The following is a 24974-nucleotide window of genomic DNA, read 5'->3' as shown; positions in this document are numbered from 1 at the left end:
CAGCTGACTCTGTCCATTCACATAACTGAAACATTGTAATCTTCTGTGATTACGATGTGTCAGTTTATGAATGGAGAGGAGCCGCTGTCTTCTCTCCATTCATTGTCAGTGCAGCTGGCGCTGCAGAGAAAGGGACTGGGGAATCTCTATCCTCTGTCTCTTTCTCTGTCTCAAGGGGGAGATATCAGAGGTCTGTTAAGACCCCTGATATCTCACCAAAGCCCCCCAAAAGGGCTGATTAAAAAAAAAAAAAAAAAACAATAAAGAATAAAAGAAATATTATTGTAAAAAATAAAAATTGTAAAAAAAAAAAAAATAACGCACACATACAACGTTCTCAGGTGATTGCTAACAGATCCCCGCACCCCAGGTAATTCGACAATTTTTCCCAATATAAGACATACCCCGAAAGTAAGACATAGTGGGGCTTTTAGGGATAAAAAGAAAGTAAGACACTGTAGTGGCTATAATGAATTGTTGGTCCCGGCAATACACATAAAAGTCATTGAAAAAAACGGCATGGGATTCCCCACAGTCCATTATCAGACCCTTCGGGTCTGCTATGAATATTCAGGGGAACCCCGAACCCAAATTAAAAAAAAAAAAATTGTGTGGGGGTCCCCCCAAATTCCATACCAGGCTCCTCAAGTCTGGTATGGATATTAAGGGGAACCCCGCGCCAATTTATTTTTTTTAAATGGCATAGGCGCCCCCCTCAAAATCCATACCAGACCCTTCAGGTCTGGTAAAGATTTTAAGGGGACCCCCACGCCAATTTTTTAAAAAAATGGCGTGGGGTCCCCCAAAAATTCATACCAGACCCTTATCCGAGCACGCAACCTGGCAGGCTGCAGGAAAAGAGGGGGGGCAAGAGAGCACCCCCCTCCTGAACCGTACCAGGCCACATGCCCTCAACATGGGGAGGGTGCTTTGGGGTAGCCCCTAAAGCACCTTGTCCCCATGTTGATGGGGACAAGGGCCTCATCCCCACAACCCTTGCCCGGTGGATGTGAGGGTCTGAGGGTGGGGGGTTATCAGAATCTGGAAGCCCCATTTAACAAGGGGACCCCCAGATCCAGCCCCCCCCCCCCTGTTTGGAATGGTAACGGGTACATTGTACCTGTACCATTTCACAAAAAAAGTGTCAAAATTTTAAAAAACCACAAGACACACTTTGGGACAAGTCCTTTATTAAAAAGTTAAAAAATGAAAATGTCCCATGAAGTCCATTCATCTTCTTCTCTTGCTCCGCCGACGGACCGAAAAAACCCCCAGTAAGCCGCCAACAATCTGCCTCCATGGGAGGCAACTGTCATATGACGCATCCTCGCAGGTGACAGTTCTTTTATAAATTTGGGCGGGGCCACACAGTGACATACCCGGGTGACCCCGCCCCCCTCTGATGCACAGGGACTTCCCAATGGCATCTCCGTGGCGTCAGAGGGGGGCGGAGACACCCGTTTACTTTTTTAATTTGGCGCAGGGTTCCCCTTAATATCCATACCAAACCTGAAGGGCCTGGTATGGAATTTGGGGGGACCCCCACGCAATTTTTTTTAAATTTTGGTTCAGGGTTCCCCTCAATGTTCATACCAGACCCAAAGGGCCTGGTAATGGACTGGGGGGATCCAATGCCGTTTTTTTCAATGACTTCTTTTATTTGTATTGCCGGGACCGACAATTCATTATAGCCACAAGTACTTTTAAATGACTTTTTTTTCCTTTAGAAATGTTTTTTTGCTCTCGGACTGTTCTAAACTTAGGAAAAATGTGCCACTTTACAGGCATACTATAGACACCCCCAGGTACGAAATTTAAAGCAATATTTCACTTTTATTGTTTCCCTTTAAGCATTATTAAAATCACTGTTCCCGAAAAAACAGCCGTTTTTAAAACTTTTTTTTGCATTGATCCATGTCCCCTGGGGCAGGACCCGGGTCCCCAAACACTTTTTATCACAATAACTTGCATATAAGTCTTTGAAATGAGCACTTTTGATTATTCATGTTCGTGTCCCATAGACTTTAATGGTGTTCGCGTGTTCTGCCAAATTTTTTGCCTGTTCGGTATGTTCTGGTGCCAACCGAACGGGGGGGTGTTTGGCCCATCCCTACTAGGGAGGTGTTTCTAACTGTGGGGGAGGGAACTGACTGGGAGTAGAGAGAGATCGCTGTTCCTGATCACTAGGAACAGACGGTCAGAATGGGGATCTGCTTTGTTTACATTGGAAGATCCCCATTCTGCCTCACATGACATCGTGGCCGCCGGACCCGCGCATCGGCTCCTCGCTGTACAGCGGCCATGCGCGCCTGCAGTGTCTCCTGCGCAAAACAATGCACAGGTACGTTGTTTTACTCAATAGGGCCGCCCTGCCACAGTATATATGCTGTGGGCGGTCCTTAAATGGTTATATAATACATTATATACATACAGGAAACATTCTAAAATATATTGTATACATACAGTATGTATTATATAATACATTGTATAGATATAGGATATATTATATAATACATTGTATACATACAGGATCCATTATATAATACATTGCATACATACAGGATCCATTATATAACACATTGTATACATACAGGATATATTATATAATACATTGTATACATACGGATCCATTATATAATACATTGTATACATACAGGATATATTATGTAATACATTGTATACATTCAGGATCCATTATATAATACATTGCATACATACAGGATCCATTATATAATACATTGTATACATACAGGATATATTATATAATACATTGTATATATTCAGGATCCACTATATAATACATTGTATACATTCAGGATCCATTATATAATACATTGTATACATACAGGATACATTATATAATATGTTGTATACATACAGGGTGTATTCTGTAATACATTGTATATATACAGGATACATTGTATACATACAGGATCCATTATATAATACATTGTATACATACAGGATCCATTATATAATTGTATACATACAGGTTACACAATATAATACATTGTATACATACAGGATACATGATATTATACATTGTATACATACAGGATACATTATATAATACATTGTATACATGCAGGATACATTATATAATACATTGTATACATACAGGATATGTCGCCAAGAGCTGGCTATTATTACCTGCATTCAGGAGACACTGTGCAGCATCGCTGCTGTGAAGCTATTTTCTCCTAGTGTTCAGCTGGGACTCTGTGCTGTCACTTCCTGAATATAGAGTGACTGAGCTCCAAAGGTAAAGCAAAGCATCATGGGACTTGTAGTCCAGGGAGCCAAGATTTTCATTCAGCTGGACTGTTTTGAACTATGAATACCAACCAGCTGAGAGAGAACGGGATGCTGGGAGAGGAGATAAAAGGCTTGTGAGTGGCCGGGATCTTCCTCTTGGGACCACAACCTGCATCTTTGCAAGCAAGGACTCTGTTTCAGGCAGTGCTGTGGCCAAGTCAGGAGACACTGTGCAAGAGAAAGAGAGTCATCACGTGGGCATTTAAGAGCTCAGCGAAGCTGGCCCCCCTACAATCAGCACAAAAAAAAACTTAAGTGTGTTTCTTTAGTGCTACGTTTGTGCTGTTTTGTGCCGTAAAAATTTACATTTGTGCTGCTTTTATTTTTAAGATATTAGCAATTGTTTTTTCCAGACTATGACATCACCTAGCCCCCCTACAATGCCCAAATGACACAAAACTGGTCTCGTTGGTTAGTGCTACGTTTGTGCTGTTTTGTGCTGCTAACATTTCCGTTCTATCTTTTATCGTTTTTGCGTTATTAATGATTTATTAAAGGTCACCAAAGGTCAGTCAGCCCCCCTACAACGCCCAAATGACACGAAACTGGTCTCGTTGGTTAGTGCTACGTTTGTGCTGGTTTGTGCTGCTAAAATTTTTATTTGTGCTGTTATGGTTTTTAAGTTATAACAGTTTTTTTTTTTTCAAACCCCACTCACTTTGCCCACCCTACAATCAGCACAAATAAAAACTCAAGTGTGTTTCTTTAGTGCTACATTTGTGCTGTTTTGTGCTGCTAAAATTTCCGTTCTACCTGTTATCGTTTTTGCGTTATTAATGATTTATTAACCACTTGACAACTGGGCACTTAAACCCCCTTCCTAACCAGACCAATTTTCAGCTTTTGGTGCTCTCACATTTTGAATGACAATTACTCAGTCATGCAACACTGTATCTTTATGAAATTTTTGTCCTTTTTTTCACACAAATAGAGCTTTCTTTTGGTGGTATTTAATCACTGCTGGGTTCTTTATTTTTTGCGCCGTAAAAGAAAAAAGACCGAAAAATCTGTAAAAAAATACATTTTTCTTCATTTCTGTTATAATATTTTGCAAATTAGTAATTTTTCTTCATATATTTTGGCCAAAATTTATACCGCTACATATCTTTGGTAAAAATAACCCAAATCGGTGGATATTATTTGGTCTTTTTGAAAGTTATAGAGTCCAAAAGCTATGGTGCGAATATCTGAAAATTGATCACACCTGAAGTACTGACGGCCTATCTCATTTCTTGAGACCCTAACATGCCAGAAAAGTACAAATACCCCCCAAATGACCCCTTTTTGGAAAGAAGACATTCCACGGTATTTAGAAAGATGCATGGTGAGTTTTTTGAAGTTGTCATTTTTTCCCACAATTCTTTGCAAAATCAAGGTTTTTTTTTTACTTTTTTTTTTCCACAAAATTGTCATATTAGCAGGGTATTTCTCACAGACCGCATATGCATACCACAAATTACACCACAAAACACATTCTGCTATTACTCCCGAGTATGGTGATACCACATGTGTGAGACTTTTACACAGCGTGGCCACATACAGAGGCCCAACATGCAAGGGAGCACCTCCAGGCATTCTGGAGCACCCAGGCCAATTCTGACATTTCTCTCCTACATGTAAAAATCATCATTTATTAGCTAGAAAATTACTTAGAACCCCAAAACATTATATATGTTTTTTTAGCAAAGACCCTAGAGAATACAATGGCGGTCGTTGCAACTTTTTATCTCGCACGGTATTTGCGCAGCAATTTTTTTAACGCGTTTTTTTTGGAAAAAAAAATATTTTGTGCTTTACAAAAACCAAAACAGTAAAGTTAGCCCAATGTTTTTGCATAATGTGAAAGATGAAGTTACGCCGAGTAAATAGATACCCAACATGTCACCCTTCAAAATTGCACGCGCTTTTGAAATGGCGCCAAACTTTGCTACTCAAAAATCCCCATAGGCGACGCTTTAAAATTTTTTACTGGTTACATGTTTTGAGTTACAGAGGAGGTCTAGGGCCAAAATTATTGCTCTCGCTCTACCGATCGCAGCGATACCTCACATGTGTGGTTTGAACACCGTTTTCATATGTGGGCGGGACTTACGTATGCTTTCGCTTCTGCATGCGAGCACACAGGGACAGGGGCGCTTTAAAATTTTTTTTTTTTTTTATTGTTCATTTTACTTTATTTATTTTAGTTTGATGCTTTTTTTCCCAAAAAAAAAATTTTGACCACTTTTATTCCTATTACAAGGAATATAAACATCCTTGTAATAGGAATATGGCATGACAGGTCCTCTTTACAGTGAGATATGGGGTCAAAAAGACCCCACATCTCACCTCTAGGCTGGGAAGCCTGAAATTAAAAAAAAAAAAAAAAAAAAAGATCCTGGCTTCGATCGTAGCGGTGAGTCGGTAGAAGCACCGCAAGGCGGCGGGAAGGGGGGACGTCCCCTCCTCTCGCCTCCCGTAAGAACGATCAAGCAGTGGAACAGCTGCTATGATCATTCTCATGGTGTAGGGAATCGCCGGCTGAAAAAGCTGATATCTGAATGATGCCTGTAGCTGCAACCATCATTCAGATATCTCCGCACAAGGTCAAGGACGTTGTATGACGGCCGGCGGGCGGGAAGTGGTTAAAACGCTTTTTTTTTTTTTAACACAAAGTTGTCCATTTATACAATATTTCTACCACATAACATGTACATACCAAAAATGACACCCCAAAATAGATTCTCCTGCTCCTCCTGAGTACGGCAATACCACATGTGTGAGACTTCCACAGCCTGGCCACATACAGAGGGCGAGTACAGCTGAGCATGGCTCAGCATGGCAGGGTATGGCGGGGTATGGCGGAGTATGGCGGGGTATGGCGGAGTATGGCGGGGTATGGCGGAGTATGGCGGGGTATGGCGGGGTATGGCGGGGTATGGCGGAGTATGGCGGGGTATTGCGGGGTATGGCGGGGTATGGCGGAGTATGGCGGGGTATGGCGGGGTATGGCGGAGTATGGCGGGGCATTGCGGAGTATGGCGGGGTATGGCGGGGTATGGCGGAGTATGGCGGGGTATGGCGGGGTATGGCGGAGTATGGCGGGGTATGGCGGAGTATGGCGGGGTATGGCGGAGTATGGCGGAGTATGGCGGGGTATGGCGGAGTATGGCGGGGTATTGCGAGTATGGCGGGGGCATGGCAGAGTATGGCGGGGGCATGGCAGAGTATGGCGGGGGCATGGCAGAGTATTGTGGGGGTATTGCAGAGTATTGTGGGGTATTGCAGAGTATTGTGGGGGCATTGCAGAGTATTGCACAGCATTGCAGAGTATTGTGGGGGCATTGCAGAGTATTGCACAGCATTGCAGAGTATTGTGGGGGTATTGCAGAGTATTGCACAGCATTGCAGAGTATTGTGGGGGTATTGCAGAGTATTGCACAGCATTGCAGAGTACTGCACAGCATTGCAGAGTATTGTGGGGGTATTGCAGAGTATTGCACAGCATTAGTAGTGAGGGATGGCTGAGCATGGATGGATGGATGTCTCTGTGCAGCGCTGTGGGCACTACACATACAGCCCACAGCGCTGCAGACATCCATCCATCCCCCTCCCCGCTCACTGTGTACCGATCGGTACACAGGAGGGGAGGAGAGGAACCGGCGTCATGAGATGACGCCGGTCTGTTTACATGTGATCGCGCCGTCATTTGACGGCTCGATCACATGGTAAACGGCCGCGATCAGCGGCCATTTACCGGGATCCGTGATGCGCCGGGTCCCCTGGACCCGGCGGTCACGGATGTGTTCGGGTGCGCGCCCCAGGGGGCGCGCGAGAGGGGAATTCTGGGAGGACGTCATAGTACGTCCACCCAGAGTTATCCAACCGCCCTGCAGCCGTCATTCGGCTATGGGCCGGTTGGTAACTGGTTAAAGGTCACCAAAAGTCAGTCAGCCCCCCTACTGCACCCAAATGACACAAAACTGGTCTCGTTGGTTAGTGCTACGTTTGTGCTGTTTTGTGCTGCTAAAAATTCTGTTCTATCTTTTATCGTTTTTGCGTTATTAATGATTTATTAAAGGTCACCAAAGGTCAGTCAGCCCCCCTACAACGCCCAAATGACACAAAACTGGTCTCGTTGGTTAGTGCTACGTTTGTGCTGTTTTGTGCTGCTAACATTTCCGTTCTATCTATTATCGTTTTTACGTTATTAATGATTTATTAAAGGTCACCAAAGGTCACTCAGCCCCCCTATAATGCCCAAATGACACAAAACTGGTCTCGTTGGTTAGTGCTACGTTTGTGCTGTTTTGTGCTGCTAAAATTTCCGTTCTATCTTTTATCATTTTCTCGTTATTAATGATTTATTAAAGGTCACTAAAGGTCAGTCAGCCCCCCAACAATGCCCAAATGACACGAAACTGGTCTCGTTGGTTAGTGCTACGTTTGTGCTGGTTTGTGCTGCTAAAAGTTTTATTTGTGCTGTTATGGTTTTTAAGTTATAACAGTTTTTTTTTTTTTTCAAACCCCACTCACTTTGCCCACCCTACAATCAGCACAAATAAAAACTCAAGTGTGTTTCTTTAGTGCTACATTTGTGCTGTTTTGTGCTGCTAAAATTTCCGTTCTACCTTTTATCGTTTTTGCGTTATTAATGATTTATTAAAGGTCACCAAAGGTCAGTCAGCCCCCCTACAACGCCCAAATGACACAAAACTGGTCTCGTTGGTTAGTGCTACGTTTGTGCTGTTTTGTGCTGCTAACATTTCCGTTCTATCTATTATCGTTTTTGCGTTATTAATGAATTATTAAAGGTCACCAAAGGTCACTCAGCCCCCCTATAATGCCCAAATGACACAAAACTGGTCTCGTTGGTTAGTGCTACGTTTGTGCTGTTTTGTGCTGCTAAAATTTCTGTTCTATCTTTTATCGTTTTCTCGTTATTAATGATTTATTAAAGGTCACCAAAGGTCAGTCAGCCCCCCAACAATGCCCAAATGACACGAAACTGGTCTCGTTGGTTAGTGCTACGTTTGTGCTGGTTTGTGCTGCTAAAATTTTTATTTGTGCTGTTATGGTTTTTAAGTTATAACAGTTTTTTTTTTCAAACCCCACTCACTTTGCCCACCCTACAATCAGCACAAATAAAAACTCAAGTGTGTTTCTTTAGTGCTACATTTGTGCTGTTTTGTGCTGCTAAAATTTCTGTCCTACCTTTTATCGTTTTTGCGTTATTAATGATTTATTAAAGGTCACCAAAGGTCACTCAGCCCCCCTACTACACCCAAATGACACAAAACTGGTCTCGTTGGTTAGTGCCTCATTTGTGCTGGTTTGTGCTGCTAAAATTTTTATTTGTGCTGTTATGGTTTTTTAGTTATAACAGCTTGTTTTTATATTTGTGCTTTTTTGTGTCATAATAAAAATGTGTGCTGCTTTTTTTTTAAGATAATAGCAATTTGTTTTTTTCCAGATGATGACGTCACCCTGCTCTCCTGTCACGTACCTGGTTAGTGAGCTCCTGGTTAGAAAGCAGCCATGGGAGCACAGTGAGGTATGAGTGCCTGTGATCAGTCCAGTAGACTGCGTGGTGGCAGCAGTCAGCAGGTGGATGTGGCGGCAGAACCAGCTGGTGGCAGATGAGCTGGCACTGAGCTTGGCTGGTGGCAGACTGTGGGTAAGCAGCTGGAAGCAGGAGACAGATGAGACCTTGCTGGGCTGAAGAGCTGTAGCAGGCTGGATGAGCAGGATGCAGGGTCAGATGAGCCGGGTCCATAATGGTCAGGCAGATCAGGCATAGACGGCACACAACAGGATAGTCGGGTCACAAACCAAGTCAGCAACAGGAGGTGGATCAGGCAAGAAGAGAAGGCAGAAGCAGAATCCAGAGACAAGCCAAGGTCAGGGCTGGTAGCAGTCAAACGGAGGTCAGGAGTAGGGATGAGCTGAACACCCCCCTGTTCGGTTCGCACCAGAACATGCGAACAGGAAAAAAGTTTGCTCGAACACGCGAACACCGTTAAAGTCTATGGGACACAAACATGAATAATCAAAAGTGCTAATTTTAAAGGCTTATATGCAAGTTATTGTCATAAAAAGTGTTTGGGGACCCGGGTCCTGCCCCAGGGGACATGGATCAATGCAAAAAAAAGTTTTAAAAACGGCCGTTTTTTCAGGAGCAGTGATTTTAATAATGTCAAACAATAAAAGTGTAATATCCCTTTAAATTTCGTACCTGGGGGGTGTCTATAGTATGCCTGTAAAGGGACGCATGTTTCCTGTGTTTAGAACAGTCTGACAGCAAAATGACGTTTTGAAGGAAAAAAAGCCATTTAAAACTACCCGCGGCTATTGCATTGCCGACAATACACATAGAAGTTCATTGATAAAAACGGCATGGGAATTCCCCACAGGGAAATCCCGAACCAAAATTTAAAAAAAAAATGATGTGGGAGTCCCCCTAAATTCAATACCAGGCACTTTAGGTCTGGTATGGATATTAAGGGGAACCCCGGCCAAAATTTAAAAAAAAAAATGACGTGGGGTTCCCCCTAAATTCCATACCAGACCATTCAGGTCTGGTATGGATTTTAAGGGGAACCCCGCGCCAAAAAAAAAAACAAAAACAAAGGCCGCAGGAAAAGGGGGGGGGACGAGAGTGCGCCCCCCCCCTGAACCGTACCAGGTCACATGCCCTCAACAAATGGAGGGTGCTTTGGGGTAGCCCCCCAAAACACCTTGTCCCCATGTTGATGAGGACAAGGGCCTCATCCCCACAACCCTGGCCGGTGGTTGTGGGGGTCTGCAGGCGGGGGGCTTATCGGAATCTGGAAGCCCCCTTTAACAAGGGGACCCCCAGATCCCGCCCCCCCCCCGTGTGAAATGGTAAGGGGGTACTTACCCCTGCCATTTCACTAAAAAACTGTCAAAAATGTTAAAAATGACAAGAGACAGTTTTTGACAATTCCTTTATTTAAATGCTTCTTCTTTCTTCCTTCATCTTCTTCTGGTTCTTCTGGCTCTTCTGGTTCTTCCTCCAGCGTTCTCGTCCAGCATCTCCTCCGCGGCGTCTTCTATCTTCTTCTCCTCGGGCCACTCCGCACCCATGGCATGAGGGGAGGCTCCCGCTTTTCTCTTCATCTTCTTCTTCATCCTCTTCTCTTCTTCCTTCTTCTCTTCTTCTCTTCTTCATTTTCTTCTCCGGGCCGCTCCGCACCCATGCTGTCATGAAGGGAGGCTCCCGCTGTGTGACGGCGTCTCTTCGTCTGACGGCTCTTAAAAAACGGGGGCGGGGCCACCCGGTGACCCCGCCCCCCTCTGACGCACGGTGACTTGACGGGACTTCCCTGTGACGTCACGGGGAATGCCACAGGGAAGTCCCGTCATGTCCCGTGCGTCAGAGGGGGCGGGGCCACCCAGTTATTTAAGAGCCGTCAGACGAAGAGACGCCGTCACAGAATGGAAAGTAAATAGGCACAAATCAACACAAACGTGGCACTAACCAACCAGCCCGTTTTCATTTTGTTTGGCTGCTGTAGGGGATGTCAGGGAAGGCTTTCGCATAGCACAAATGATGTCTCCCTGTACATACATATGCGCATGCGCAGACTGGCAACTGGCTGGGCAGATGAGCGTGAGCCTGTCACCAATGCTGGCACCAGACAGACTATTTAAACAGGCTGCAATTTGGTGTGCCGCTTCTGTGTGTTCATTCCTGATTCCTGTGTTTGACCTCTGATCCTAACCCAGCTTGCTCCTGACCTCCGTTTGACTGTTACCTGCCCTGACCTTGGCTTGTCTCTGGATTCTGCTTCTGCCTTCTCTTCTTGCCTGATCTACCTCCTGTTGCTGACTTGGTTTGTGACCCGATTATCCTGTTGTGTGCCGTCTATGCCTGATCTGCCTGACCATTATGGATCCGGCTCATCTGACCCTGCATCCTGCTCATCCAGCCTGCTACAGCTCTTCAGCCCAGCAAGGTCTCATCTGTCTCCTGCTTCCAGCTGCTTACCCACAGTCTGCCACCAGCCAAGCTCAGTGCCAGCTCATCTGCCACCAGCTGGTTCTGCCGCCACATCCACCTGCTGACTGCTTCCACCACGCAGTCTACTGGACTGATCACAGGCACTCAGACCTCACTGTGCTCCCATGGCTGCTTTCTAACCAGGAGCTCACTAACCAGGTATGTGACAGGAGAGCGGGGTGATGTCATCATCTGGAAAAAACAAATTGCTATTATCTTAAAAATAAAAGCAGCACGAATTTTTATTATTATGACGCAAAAAAGCACAAATATAAAAACAAGCTGTTATAACTAAAAAACCATAACAGCACAAATAAAAATTTTAGCAGCACAAAACAGCACAAATGTAGCACTAAAGAAACACACTTGAGTTTTTATTTGTGCTGATTGTAGGGTGGGCAAAGTGAGTGGGGATTGAAAAAAAAAAAAACTGTTATAACTTAAAAACCATAACAGCACAAATAAAAATTTTAGCAGCACAAACCAGCACAAACGTAGCACTAACCAACGAGACCAGTTTTGTGTCATTTGGGCATTATAGGGGGGCTGAGGGACCTTTGGTGACCGTTAATAAATCATTAATAACACGAAAATGATAAAAGATAGAACGGAAATTTTAGCAGCACAAAACAGCACAAACGTAGCACTAACCAACGAGACCAGTTTTGTGTCATTTGGGTGTTGTAGGGGGGGCTGAGTGACCTTCGGTGACCTTTAATAAATCATTAATAACGCAAAAACGATAAAAGGTAGGTGTCAGGGACTAACCCGCAGGAGAACTAACATCTATGGCCAGCAGAATCCTGTATCAATTAACACAAATTCTCCAGCACTAATGCGAACACCTGCACGCCAAATCACACACACCACGTGAGAGACTCCAGGCACCAAGCATACTATTTAAAGCATGTTGCAGCAGTCACCAACTGCTGCATGATCTTCAGCTTCCTGTGTATTCCTCAGTTCCTGTTTCTGTTGTCTTGGATTATCTGCTAAACGACCCGGCTTGTCTTGACCTATCTGATCTGTACTTACCCCGGCTTGACCCTTGGCTCGTTCCTGTTACTCCGCTCTGATCTGCTGCACCGTGTATGACCCCTGGCTTGTTTTATGGACTTTGCTACTGTTTGATCTGCTGCACTGTGTATGACCCCTGGCTTGTTTTATGGACTTTGCTACTGTTTGATCCGCTGCACCGTGTATGACCCCTGGCTTGTTCTATAGACTTTGCTACTGTTTGCTGTCCTGTGTATGAACCCCGGCCTGGCTCCTGACACTGCTCCTGGTACTTCCTGCTGTACGATCTCATCTGGTACTTCCGAGGTACCCCTACCTAGCAGTCTACCCTGCTCGTCAGCTGCCCACCAGTGGACTTCTCTGCTTCATCTCAGCTTGCCGCAGCCAGCAACCCCTGCCGCTTTGAGTATAGCTCCCCCTGTACCACCTCCAGGGAGCGCTCTGCACTTAGTCGCAAGGGAAGCTCTCCCAGCACTTCAGCCTCCGATCAGGTATGTGATAGTAGGACAGAAATTTTAGCAGCACAAAACAGCACAAATGTAGCACTAAAGAAACACACTTGAGTTTTTATTTGTGCTGATTGTAGGGTGGGCAAAGTGAGTGGGGTTTGAAAAAAAAAAAACTGTTATAACTTAAAAACCATAACAGCACAAATAAAAATTTTAGCAGCACAAACCAGCACAAACGTAGCACTAACCAACGAGACCAGTTTCATGTAATTTGGGCATTATAGGGGGGCTGAGTGACCTTTGGTGACCTTTAATAAATCATTAATAATGCAAAAACGATAATAGATAGAACGGAAATTTTAGCAGCACAAAACAGCACAAACGTAGCACTAACCAACGAGACCAGTTTTGTGTCATTTGGGCATTATAGGGGGGCTGAGGGACCTTTGGTGACCGTTAATAAATCATTAATAACACGAAAATGATAAAAGATAGAACGGAAATTTTAGCAGCACAAAACAGCACAAACGTAGCACTAACCAACGAGACCAGCTTTGTGTCATTTGGGTGTTGTAGGGGGGGCTGAGTGACCTTCGGTGACCTTTAATAAATCATTAATAACGCAAAAACGATAAAAGGTAGGACAGAAATTTTAGCAGCACAAAACAGCACAAATGTAGCACTAAAGAAACACACTTGAGTTTTTATTTGTGCTGATTGTAGGGTGGGCAAAGTGAGTGGGGTTTGAAAAAAAAAAAAACTGTTATAACTTAAAAACCATAACAGCACAAATAAAAATGTTAGCAGCACAAACCAGCACAAACGTAGCACTAACCAACGAGACCAGTTTCGTCTCATTTGGGCATTGTAGGGGGGCTGACTGACCTTTGGTGACCGTTAATAAATCATTAATAACACGAAAATGATAAAAGATAGAACGGAAATTTTAGCAGCACAAAACAGCACAAACGTAGCACTAACCAACGAGACCAGTTTTGTGTCATTTGGGCATTATAGGGGGGCTGAGTGACCTTTGGTGACCTTTAATAAATCATTAATAACGCAAAAACGATAAAAGATAGAACGGAATTTTTAGCAGCACAAAACAGCACAAACGTAGCACTAACCAACGAGACCAGTTTTGTGTCATTTGGGTGTTGTAGGGGGGCTGACTGACTTTTGGTGACCTTTAATAAATCATTAATAACGCAAAAACGATAACAGGTAGAACGGAAATTTTAGCAGCACAAAACAGCACAAATGTAGCACTAAAGAAACACACTTGAGTTTTTATTTGTGCTGATTGTAGGGTGGGCAAAGTGAGTGGGGTTTGAAAAAAAAAAAAACTGTTATAACTTAAAAACCATAACAGCACAAATAAAAATTTTAGCAGCACAAACCAGCACAAACGTAGCACTAACCAACGAGACCAGTTTCGTGTCATTTGGGCGTTGTAGGGGGGCTGACTGACCTTTGGTGACCTTTAATAAATCATTAATAACGCAAAAACGATAAAAGATAGAACGGAAATGTTAGCAGCACAAAACAGCACAAACGTAGCACTAACCAACGAGACCAGTTTTGCGTCATTTGGGCATTGTAGGGGGGCTGACTGACCTTTGGTGACCTTTAATAAATCATTAATAACGCAAAAACGATAAAAGATAGAACGGAATTTTTAGCAGCACAAAACAGCACAAACGTAGCACTAACCAACGAGACCAGTTTTGTGTCATTTGGGTGTTGTAGGGGGGCTAGGTGATGTCACAGTCTGGAAAAAACAATTGCTAATATCTTAAAAATAAAAGCAGCACAAATGTAAATTTTTACGGCACAAAACAGCACAAACGTAGCACTAAAGAAACACACTTGAGTTTTTATTTGTGCTGATTGTAGGGGGGCCAGCTTCGCTGAGCTGCATTTAAGGGTATCCATTACAAGCCTCTTCTGGTTGTTCGGCGGCAGCCTGGAGGCCGCTTCTACTCCATTCACACCAGATCCAGCTGGGCTATGGTGCAACGCGAGGTTAGATGCCATCCCCCAAGCGAGTTTCTGCAGATCCTTCATACCCTGTCTTTAACACCACTAGTCACAGGGATCAGTGAGCAGACACCTGCCCATCCTCTCCTGATAAGAGACACTGCATGCAGACAGTGTTGTCTTTCTTTCTCCTTACACCTACAGAACTCTGTGCCACACTTACATCTTGTCAAGCAGCCACAGTATTCATCTTGTGTCAAGATATCACAGACACACTCATCTTGTGTCAGGATATCAGAGGCACACTCATCTTGTGTCAGGATATCAGAGGCACACTCAACTTGTGTCAGGATATCAGAGGCACAGTCATCATGTGTCAGGATATCACAGGCACACTCATCTTGTGTCAGGATATCACAGGCACACTCATCTTGTGTCAGGATATCAGAAGCACACTCATCTTGTGTCAGGATATCAGAAGCACACTCATCTTGTGTCAGGATATCAGAAGCACACTCATCTTGTGTCAGGATATCAGAGGCACAGTCATCATGTGTCAGGATATCAGAAGCACACTCATCTTGTGTCAGGATATCAGAGGCACACTCATCTTGTGTCAGGATATCAGAGGCACACTCATCTTGTGTCAGGATATCAGAGGCACAGTCATCATGTGTCAGGATATCAGAAGCACACTCATCTTGTGTCAGGATATCAGAGGCACACTCATCTTGTGTCAGGATATCAGAGGCACAGTCATCATGTGTCAGGATATCAGAAGCACACTCATCTTGTGTCAGAATATCAGAGGCACACTCATCTTGTGTCAGGATATCAGAGGCACAGTCATCATGTGTCAGGATATCAGAAGCACACTCATCTTGTGTCAGGATATCAGAGGCACACTCATCTTGTGTCAGGATATCAGAGGCACACTCATCTTGTGTCAGGATATCAGAGGCACAGTCATCATGTGTCAGGATATCACAGGCACACTCATCTTGTGTCAGGATATCAGAAGCACACTCATCTTGTGTCAGGATATCAGAGGCACAGTCATCTTGTGTCAGGATATCAGAGGCACAGTCATCTTGTGTCAGGATATCAGAGGCACACTCATCTTGTGTCAGGATATCAGAGGCACACTCATCTTGTGTCAGGATATCAGAGGCACACTCATCTTGTGTCAGGATATCAGAGGCACACTCATCTTGTGTCAGGATATCAGAGGCACAGTCATCATGTGTCAGGATATCAGAAGCACACTCATCTTGTGTCAGGATATCAGAAGCACACTCATCTTGTGTCAGGATATCAGAGGCACACTCATCTTGTGTCAGGATATCAGAGGCACACTCACCTTGTGTCAGGATATCAGAGGCACACTCATCTTGTGTCAGGATATCAGAGGCACACTCACCTTGTGTCAGGATATCAGAGGCACACTCATCTTGTGTCAGGATATCAGAGGCACACTCATCTTGTGTCAGGATATCAGAGGCACACTCACCTTGTGTCAGGATATCAGAGGCACACTCATCTTGTGTCAGGATATCAGAGGCACACTCATCTTGTGTCAGGATATCAGAGGCACACTCATCTTGTGTCAGGATATCAGAGGCACAGTCATCATGTGTCAGGATATCAGAGGCACAGTCATCATGTGTCAGGATATCAGAGGCACACTCATCTTGTGTCAGGATGTCAGAGGCACAGTCATCATGTGTCAGGATATCAGAGGCACACTCATCTTGTGTCAGGATATCAGAGGCACACTCATCTTGTGTCAGGATATCAGAGGCACAGTCATCATGTGTCAGGATATCAGAGGCACAGTCATCATGTGTCAGGATATCAGAGGCACACTCATCTTGTGTCAGGATGTCAGAGGCACAGTCATCATGTGTCAGGATATCAGAGGCACAGTCATCATGTGTCAGGATATCACAGACACAATCACAGGCTCATTCTTTGCTTGCTGCAGGTTAACCACTTCAGCCCCAGAAGATTTGGCTGCTCAATGACCAGGCCATTTTTTGCAATACGGCACTGCATTGCTTTAACTGACAATTGCGCGGTCGTGCGACTTTGTACCCAAACAAAATTGACGTCCTTTTTTCCCACAAATAGATCTTTCTTTTGGTGGTATTTGATCACCTCTGTGGTTTTTATTTTTTGCGCTATAACCAAAAAAAGACCGACAATTTGAAAAAAAACACAATATTTTGTACTTTTTGCTATAATAAATATCCCCTTTTTTTAAAAAAAAAAAGCAAATTTTTTTCTCAGTTTAGGCCGATATATATTCTACATATTTTTTATAATAAAAATCGCAATAAACGTATATTGATTGGTTTGTGCAAAAGTTATAGCGTCTACAAAATAGGGGAAAGATTTAAGGTAATTTTTATTATTATTATTTTTTTTTTGCTAGTAATGGCGGCGATCTGAAATTTTTATCAGGACTGCGACATTATGGCAGACAGATCGGACACTTTTGACACATTTTTGGGACCATTGACAATTATACAGCGATCAGTGCTATAAAAATGCACTGATTACTGTATAAATGTCACTGGCAGGGAAGAAGTTAACACTAGGGGGGATGAAGGGGTTAAATGTGTTCGCCAGGGTGTGTTCTAACTTTAGGGGGATGGGAGTGACTGGAGGAAATGACAGATTGTGGTTCCTAGCTAGTAGGAACTCACAATCTGCCTCTCCTCTCCTCACAGAACAGGACAGGGATTTGTGTGTTTACACACACACGTCCCTGTTCTGCCTCTCGTGCCCGCGATCGTGCATGGCCGGTGGTCATTGCGACTGCCGGTCAGGCGCATCGGCACCCCCGCAGTGCAGCGGGCATGTGCGGGCCTGCTATCCTGCTTAAAGGAGCCAATGTACATCGTGGGATTGTGCTGACCTGCCGCCGTATAATGACAACGGCTGGTCGGCAAGTGGTTAAGCTATTTGTGTTGGATTGCATACACTATTAAATTTTAAAGCATATGTTAACCCCACCCAAAAAACGGATCCTGCTCCTTTAAAGCATGTTATATGACACAGTTCTTGTGCTGTGTCAATTGGACCCCTGTAACCTAAAAAACCTGGCTGATCCTGCCAATTTCTCCCCTCCCCTATGTAAACTGACCATGGTGTCAGGGCTGCTGAGCCCTGACTCTGTGGTCAGTTTACATGTCTTAGTCATCCGCAGCCCTGCTGTCTCTCCTCATTGAGCTTGTCGGCTCCCATGTCAGTGCCCACCCCTGCCTCCTTGTCCCCCCCACCTACCCTACTGCTGTTTTAATAACTACATAATTATATATTAATAATTATATATTTATATAATATATTATATTATATTTATATTATATAATCTGCTCTGTCTTCTAATAATACGTCCCACTCGTGTGTGTGTTGTATAAAAAAAAGCTGTATATACCTTATCTGTGAGCGCTGATCAGCAGTCACGTGACACGCCGGCTCTCTCCTCCTCCTCCTCCCCTCAAGACTGACGTCAGCAGGGGAATATGTTTTTTCTGGAGTGTGACTTCAAAGACCGCTCAAAGCCACCAATGAAAAGTACTCATCAGGTCCAGTATGAGAATGTAGAGCCAGAGGGAAGGCAGACATGTGGAAGGGAAATGTTTTGTGTTACATTGTTATTTGAGGTCATACACTCTTGGTGGTAATTATTATTTCATTATTGTGTTTTAGATTTCGGGAATGTACTATTTCCAGTAAAGATTGTCTGGCAGAAGATGAAGAAATGTCCTCTGCTCCAGGATATAAAAGGAAGTCTGATACGCTTTCCTTTCTGATTAACCCGGAGAGTAAAATTCAGGACTTAGAGTAAGATAAATCTGTGATCTGCAGTGATTGGGAAATGTGACGTCTTGTGATTGTTCCAATCTCTCAGTGTTTCCTTCTATCTCCTCACTGATGTAGAATCTTCTATCACCTGTCCTCTTCTCATGGAGGGAATCTTTTTCTTTGTAATCTCATCCATGGGATTTGGGGTTCTCCTTATAGTAGAACAGTGACCAGGCTATGTACAATGGACAACATATTCCTAACAAGCAGTAAAAAGGATTTGATATAAACCCTTAGGGCTCACTCACACGTGTGATGATTATGTAGAAGGAAGCAATGCTCAGTAACTTCTATGACATTTATGATGTGTCTTCATTGTGTTTATGAAGCTTTGAAAACACTATAAGAATGATGGATAAATGTCCGGGGAGGGGTTGCCTTTCTGGTGGTAGGAGCTTAACCACCTCAATACTGAGCACTTACACCCCCTTCCTGCCCAGACCAATTTTCAGCTTTCAGCGCTCTCACAATTTGAATGACAATTACTCAGTCATAAATTTTGTGAAAAAAGGACTTTTTCTTTGTTTCTGTGATAAAATTTTGCAAATTAGTAATTTTTCTTCATTTTTGGCCAAAATTTATACTGCTACATATCTTTGGTAAAAATAACCTAAATTAGTGTATATTATTTGGTCTTTGTGAAAGTTATAGAGTCTACAAGCTATGGTGCCAATCACTGAAAATTGATCACATCTGATCAAGCCATCAGTACATCAGGTGTATCTCATTTCTTGAGACACTAGCAAGTCAGGAAAGTAAGTATACCCCCCCCCAAATGGCCCCTTTTTTTTAGAAAGTAGACATTCCAAGGTATTAAGTAAATAGCATGGTGAGTTTTTTAAAATTGTAATTTTTTTCCCACAATTCTTTGCAAAATGAAGATTTTTTTTTTTTACAAAATTGTCATATTATCAGGTTATTTCTCACACACAGCATATGCATACAACAAATTACACCCCAAAATACATTCTGCTACTCTTCCCGAGTATGGCGATACCACATGTGTGAGACTTTTACACAGCCTGGCCACATACAGAGGCCCAACATTGAAGTAGCACCTTCTACGAGCGTTCTATGAGCATAAATGACACATCTCATTTCTCAACCACCTATTACACTTTTGAAGGCCCTGGAGCACCAGGACAATGGAATTTCCCACAAAATGACCCCATTTTGGAAAGCTAACACCCCAACGTATAATCTATAAGGCATAATGAGTCTTTTGAATGGTTTATTTTTTTCCAGAAGTTTTTGGAAAATGTGTATAAAAAATTAAAACGCATTTTTTTTACACAAAGTTGTCAATTTATAAGATATTTCCAACACTTAGCATGTATATAGCAAAAATTACACCCCAAAATACATTCTGCTACTTTTACAAAGCCTGGCCACATACAGAGGCCCAACATTGAAGTAGTACCTTTAGGCGTTCTAGGAGCATACATTACACATCTCATTTCATTCCTACCTATCATATTTTTGAAGGCCCTGGAGCACCAGGACAGTGGAATTACCCACAAAATGACCCCATTTTGGAAAGCAGACACCCCAATGTATATTCCATGAGGCATGGGCTGCAGATAGGTACTCTGGTACTCTGATGGGCTGCAGATAGGTACTTGGGTAACTTGATGAGCTTCAGACAGGTACTCGGGTACTCTGATGGGCTGCAGACAGGTACACTGGTACTCTGATGGGCTGGTAACATGTACTCGGGTACTCTGATGGGCTGGTGACAGGCACTCGGGTACTCTGATGGGCTGGTGACAGGTACTCCGGTACTCTGATGAGCTACAGATAGGTACTTGGGTACTCTGATGGGCTGGTGACTGGTATTTGGGTAATCTGAAAGGCGGTGACAGGTACTTGTTACTCATATGAACTGTGACAGGTACTCGGGTACTCAGATGAACTGTGACAGGTACTCAGATGAACTGTGACAGGTACTCAGATGAACTGTGACAGGTACTCGGGTACTCAGATGGACTGTGACAGGTACTCAGGTACTCATATGGACTGTGACAGGTACTCAGGTACTCGGGTACTCAGATGGGCTGGTGACTGGTATTCGGGTACTCTGAAGGGCAGTTGCCAGCACCAAAGAAAGGAAAAATGGCCCCACGCCAACATTTTTTTACAAACAGTGTGTGGCCCCCCCAAAATCCATACCAGGCCCTTATCCGAGCATGCAGGTGGCAGGTCAGGAAAGGGGGGGCGAGCGAGCGCCCTACCTCCTAAACCATACCAGGCCACATGCCCTCAACATGGGGGGGTGCTTTGGGGCAGGGGGATTCTGCACCCACCGTGCCAAAGCACCTTGTCCCCAGGTTGATGGGGACAAGGGTCTCTTCCCCGTGACCCTGGGCTGTGGTTGTAGGGGTCTGTGGGCGGGGGCTTATCAGAATCTGGAAGCCCCCTATAACAAGGGGGCCTCCCAGATCCTGCCCATTCACCAAAAAAGTATCAAAAAAGTTAAAAAAAAAAAGACCGTCTGACAATTCCTTTATTAAAAAATAAAAAACGGTGTCAATCATCATCAATCACGCCCACCGCACCCAAAAAAGAAAAAAAGCTTTGCACTCATTGATGGCTGACCGCCTTTAACAAGTGGGCCCCCAGATCCCAGGCCCACCCCTATGTTAATCAGTATGGGGTACAATGTACCCCTACCCATTCACCAAAAAAGTGTCAAAGTAATAAAAACACAGACAGTTTTTCACATTTCCTTTATTAAAAAATTCTAAAAAATAGTGTTTCCCAATGTAAATCCATCGTCAATCACGCTGCCCGCCACACCCGAATTGCACTCATTGACAGCTGACCGCCAAATGCCTCCTCTGCCATTTGACAGTTCTTATATACGTAAGGGTGGGGCCACCTGGTGACACCACCTGGTGGCACCGCCCCATCACTGACCAGTGCATGCTGGGTTGGAGATATCACAAAGGGGTAGTGCCACCAGGTGACATCGCCAGGTGGCCCCACCCTTACCTATATAAGAACTGTCAAAGGCGGAGGAGGCATTCGGCGGTCAGCGGTCAATGAGTGCAAAGCTTTTTTTTGTTCTTTTTCAGGTGCGGCAGGCGGCGTGATTGATGATAGATTTACATTGGGGAACACTATTTTTTTCTATTTGATATTAAAGGAAATGTGAAAAACTCTTTCTGTGTTTTTATTACTTTTTGACACTTTTTTGGTGAATGGGTACATAGTACCCCATACTCATTAACATAGGGTTGGGCCTGGGATCCAGGGGCCCACTTGTTAATGGGGCCTTCCAGATAAGCCACCTGCCCGCAAACCCTCCACAACCACAATACAGGGTTGTGGGGAAGAGACCCGTGTCCCCATCAACATGGGGACACCCTCCATGTTGAGGGTATGTGGCCTGGTATGGTTCAGGGGGGGGCATTCACTTGCCCCCCTCCTCCTCTCCTTTCCTGACCTGCTAGGCTGGTATGGATTTTTTGGGGAACCCCACACTGTTTTTTTGTGGTGTGGGGTTATCCTTAAAATAAAACTATTTTTTTTTTTTAGACAGCTGTGAGCAGGGAAGCCCATTGACAGCTGATGAGTCATCGGTTGTTAACCACTTCAGTACCGGGCTATAGTCATATGTTGTCCGCAGATGGCATCTCCCATCCTGAGCGGGTGTCATATGACGTCCTCGGCTTCTCGCCGCTCCTGCGGGCCCCCGCGGGCCCCCGCGGGCCCTCGGAGCAGCGATCGGATAAGAGGCATTTCCCTCGGACACAGCCCATCCCAGATCCATGTAAACAGCTGATAAAAATGGCTCTTTACCACGTGACCGCTTGTATCCAATCACAGCCGGTCACATGTACTGCCCACGTGAACAGCGCTTGTGCACGCCCCTAAGGCGCGCGCAGAGCTGCGATCAGGTCCCAGCCCCTTACCATGTGATCAGCTGTCAGCCAATGACAGCTGATCACATGACCAAAACAAAAGCTCTGTGATCGTTTTTTTTTTCTCCTCGCGCTGACAGTGCGAGGAGAAAAAAAAAACGATTACCGGCTCACCAGCAAGGGACATCGGTCCCGAAGAGGAGGAGGCAATAATGCCTCAATTGTGCCACAAGTACCCCCTGCCAGTGCCACCTGACATTGCCACACCACAGTGCCCACCAGTGCCACGTATCAATGCCCATAAGTGCCACCTATCAATGCCTACAAGTGCCACCTATCAATGCCCACCATTGCCACCTAACAATGCCCACCAGTGGTGCCAATCAGTGCCACCTAGCAGTGTACAAGATCAGTGCCCATTATTGCCACCAATCAGTGCCCATCACTGCCACCCATCAGTGCCCATCACTGCCACCCATCAGTGCCCATCACTGCCACCTATCAGTGCCCATTGGTGCCGCCTCATCAGCTTACATCAATGAAGGAGAAAAATTACCCTTTTTAAAAATTTTATAACAAAATATAAAAAAAAAATAATTTTTTTTTTTTAAATTCGGTCTTTTTAAATTTTTTTAACAAAAAATAAAAGCTGCAGAGGTGATCAAATACCACCAAAAGAAAGCTCTATTTGTGGGAAAAAAATGATAAAAATTTCATTTGGGTACAGTGTTGTATGACCGCGCAATTGTCATTCAAAGTGCGACAGCGCTGAAAGCTAAAAATTGGTCTGGATAGGAGGGGGGTTTAGGTGCCCAGTAAGCAAGTGGTTAAATACCTTTTGACTGATTACTTTTCAAAAGGGTCATTTCGGGGGGTATTTGTACCTTCCTGACATTTCAGGGCCTCAAGAAATGAGATAGGCCGTCATTGCATCAGGTGTGATCAATTTTGAATGATTTGCACCATAGCTAGCTTGTAGACTCTATAACTGTCACAGAGACTAAATAATATAAACTAATTTGGGTTGTTTTTACCAAAGAGATGTAGCAGTATACATTTTGGCCCAAATTTATGAACAAAAATGACTTATTTGCAAAATGTTATCATAGAAACTAAAAAAAAGTGTGTTTTTTTTTTTTCAAAGATTTTGCTCTTTTTTTTACTTATGTCGCAAAAAATAAACCCAGTGGTGATAAAATACCAATAAAAAAGAAATCTCTATCTGTATGAAAAAAATGATAAAAATGTTGTTTGTGTACAGTATTGCATGACTGAGTAATTGGCATTCAAAGTATGAGAGCGCTGAAAGCTAAAAATTGGTCTGGGCAGGAAGGGTGCATAAATGTCCTGTATTGAAGTGGTTAAGGACGCGGCAGCTGGCTTCCCGACCCCTTTCTTAACAACCAGCTTTTACTGCACCCTGATTGGGCAAAGCTTTGCCCAATCAGGGTGCAGAATGCACTGTGCAGCTCGCAGTGCATTGCAGGAGCGTCCTCGTGGATGAACTGACGTCACCACTACTCTGGACCGCCCCGACGTACATTTCGTCCTTATGGACTTCATTGCTGGGGCTACTGACGAAGTCCATTAGCATGAAACATACATCAGGTGGTCAGGAGTAGCGGTGATGTCAGTTTGTCCACAGGGACGCCAGACGCTGCGATTATCTGAATGCCTGTTTTTTTTGGTTTGTAGAGGAGCATGAAGTGATGATCGCTTACCCACTTTAGAATGTATTTGGAGGATACTATCCACTTTAAATAATTGGCTGTTGGGACTATTCCTAATTGCACTCATTGCTGCATGGAACTTTACACCGTTTCATCTCTACATACTAGCACTGAATAATGTATATATTAGGATCTCGCCCCCCCCCCCCCCCACAGTGCTCGGAGCTTGAAAGAGAGCTCCAGCGGGTCACGGAAGCGCTGAGCAGCGCTGTACGGAAGGTATTTGGCACTATTATATTACAGAAACACACACATTGTACACTTATAACACTGTAATAGAGTGGATTATAGGATTTTACACTTTTACCACTTTTACTCGGTTCACCCTGGGGATTCCTGACAGGCAGGGAGGGAGAGGGGGAAAGAAGACAGCACATGGTAAGACCTGCCCTACTGTGTTTTTTGATGCCAAAATTAATATAAGACCCGGTCTTATTTTCGGGGAAACATGGTATATTCTACTTATTGGAATGTTTTTGCACTTTTTTTATACTATTTTGCACTTTATTTACACATTAAATTTGTCATATCTATTGTGTATGGATAGCGCATCAATTTTTTTCTTTATTAACAGCTAACCACTTAGCGACCGGCTCCTGTACATATACGTCGGCACTTTGAAGATGGATATCTCGGTAACGGCAGCAGCTGCTGCCACAACGGAGGTATCCATCTTTACAGGAGCCGGTTCTGTGTACGATAATGGTGGTCTCTGCAGCGGGTTCGCCATGAGATCACCGTTATCGGC

At 44.1% G+C, this 24974-nt stretch overlaps 1 protein-coding gene across 5 annotated transcripts in view; it reads left to right on the top strand.

Annotated features, from left to right (window-relative positions):
- The window catches only part of LOC141133750 (NACHT, LRR and PYD domains-containing protein 3-like), a 92001-nt gene that overhangs the window by 33993 nt on the left and 33034 nt on the right, over positions 1-24974 (top strand). For all 5 annotated transcript variants that reach the window (XM_073623285.1, XM_073623284.1, XM_073623282.1 and 2 more), the window contains one exon: positions 18478-18612. In XM_073623285.1, the coding sequence (XP_073479386.1) occupies positions 18478-18612 (135 nt within the window). The remainder of the gene's footprint in view (positions 1-18477; positions 18613-24974) is intronic.

This window comes from Aquarana catesbeiana, linkage group LG03 (genome assembly GCF_042186555.1).
Source record: "Aquarana catesbeiana isolate 2022-GZ linkage group LG03, ASM4218655v1, whole genome shotgun sequence".
Lineage (NCBI taxonomy): Eukaryota > Metazoa > Chordata > Amphibia > Anura > Ranidae > Aquarana > Aquarana catesbeiana.
The sequence above is the reverse complement of the archived record's forward strand: the minus strand, read 5'-3'. Positions and strand labels throughout refer to the sequence as shown.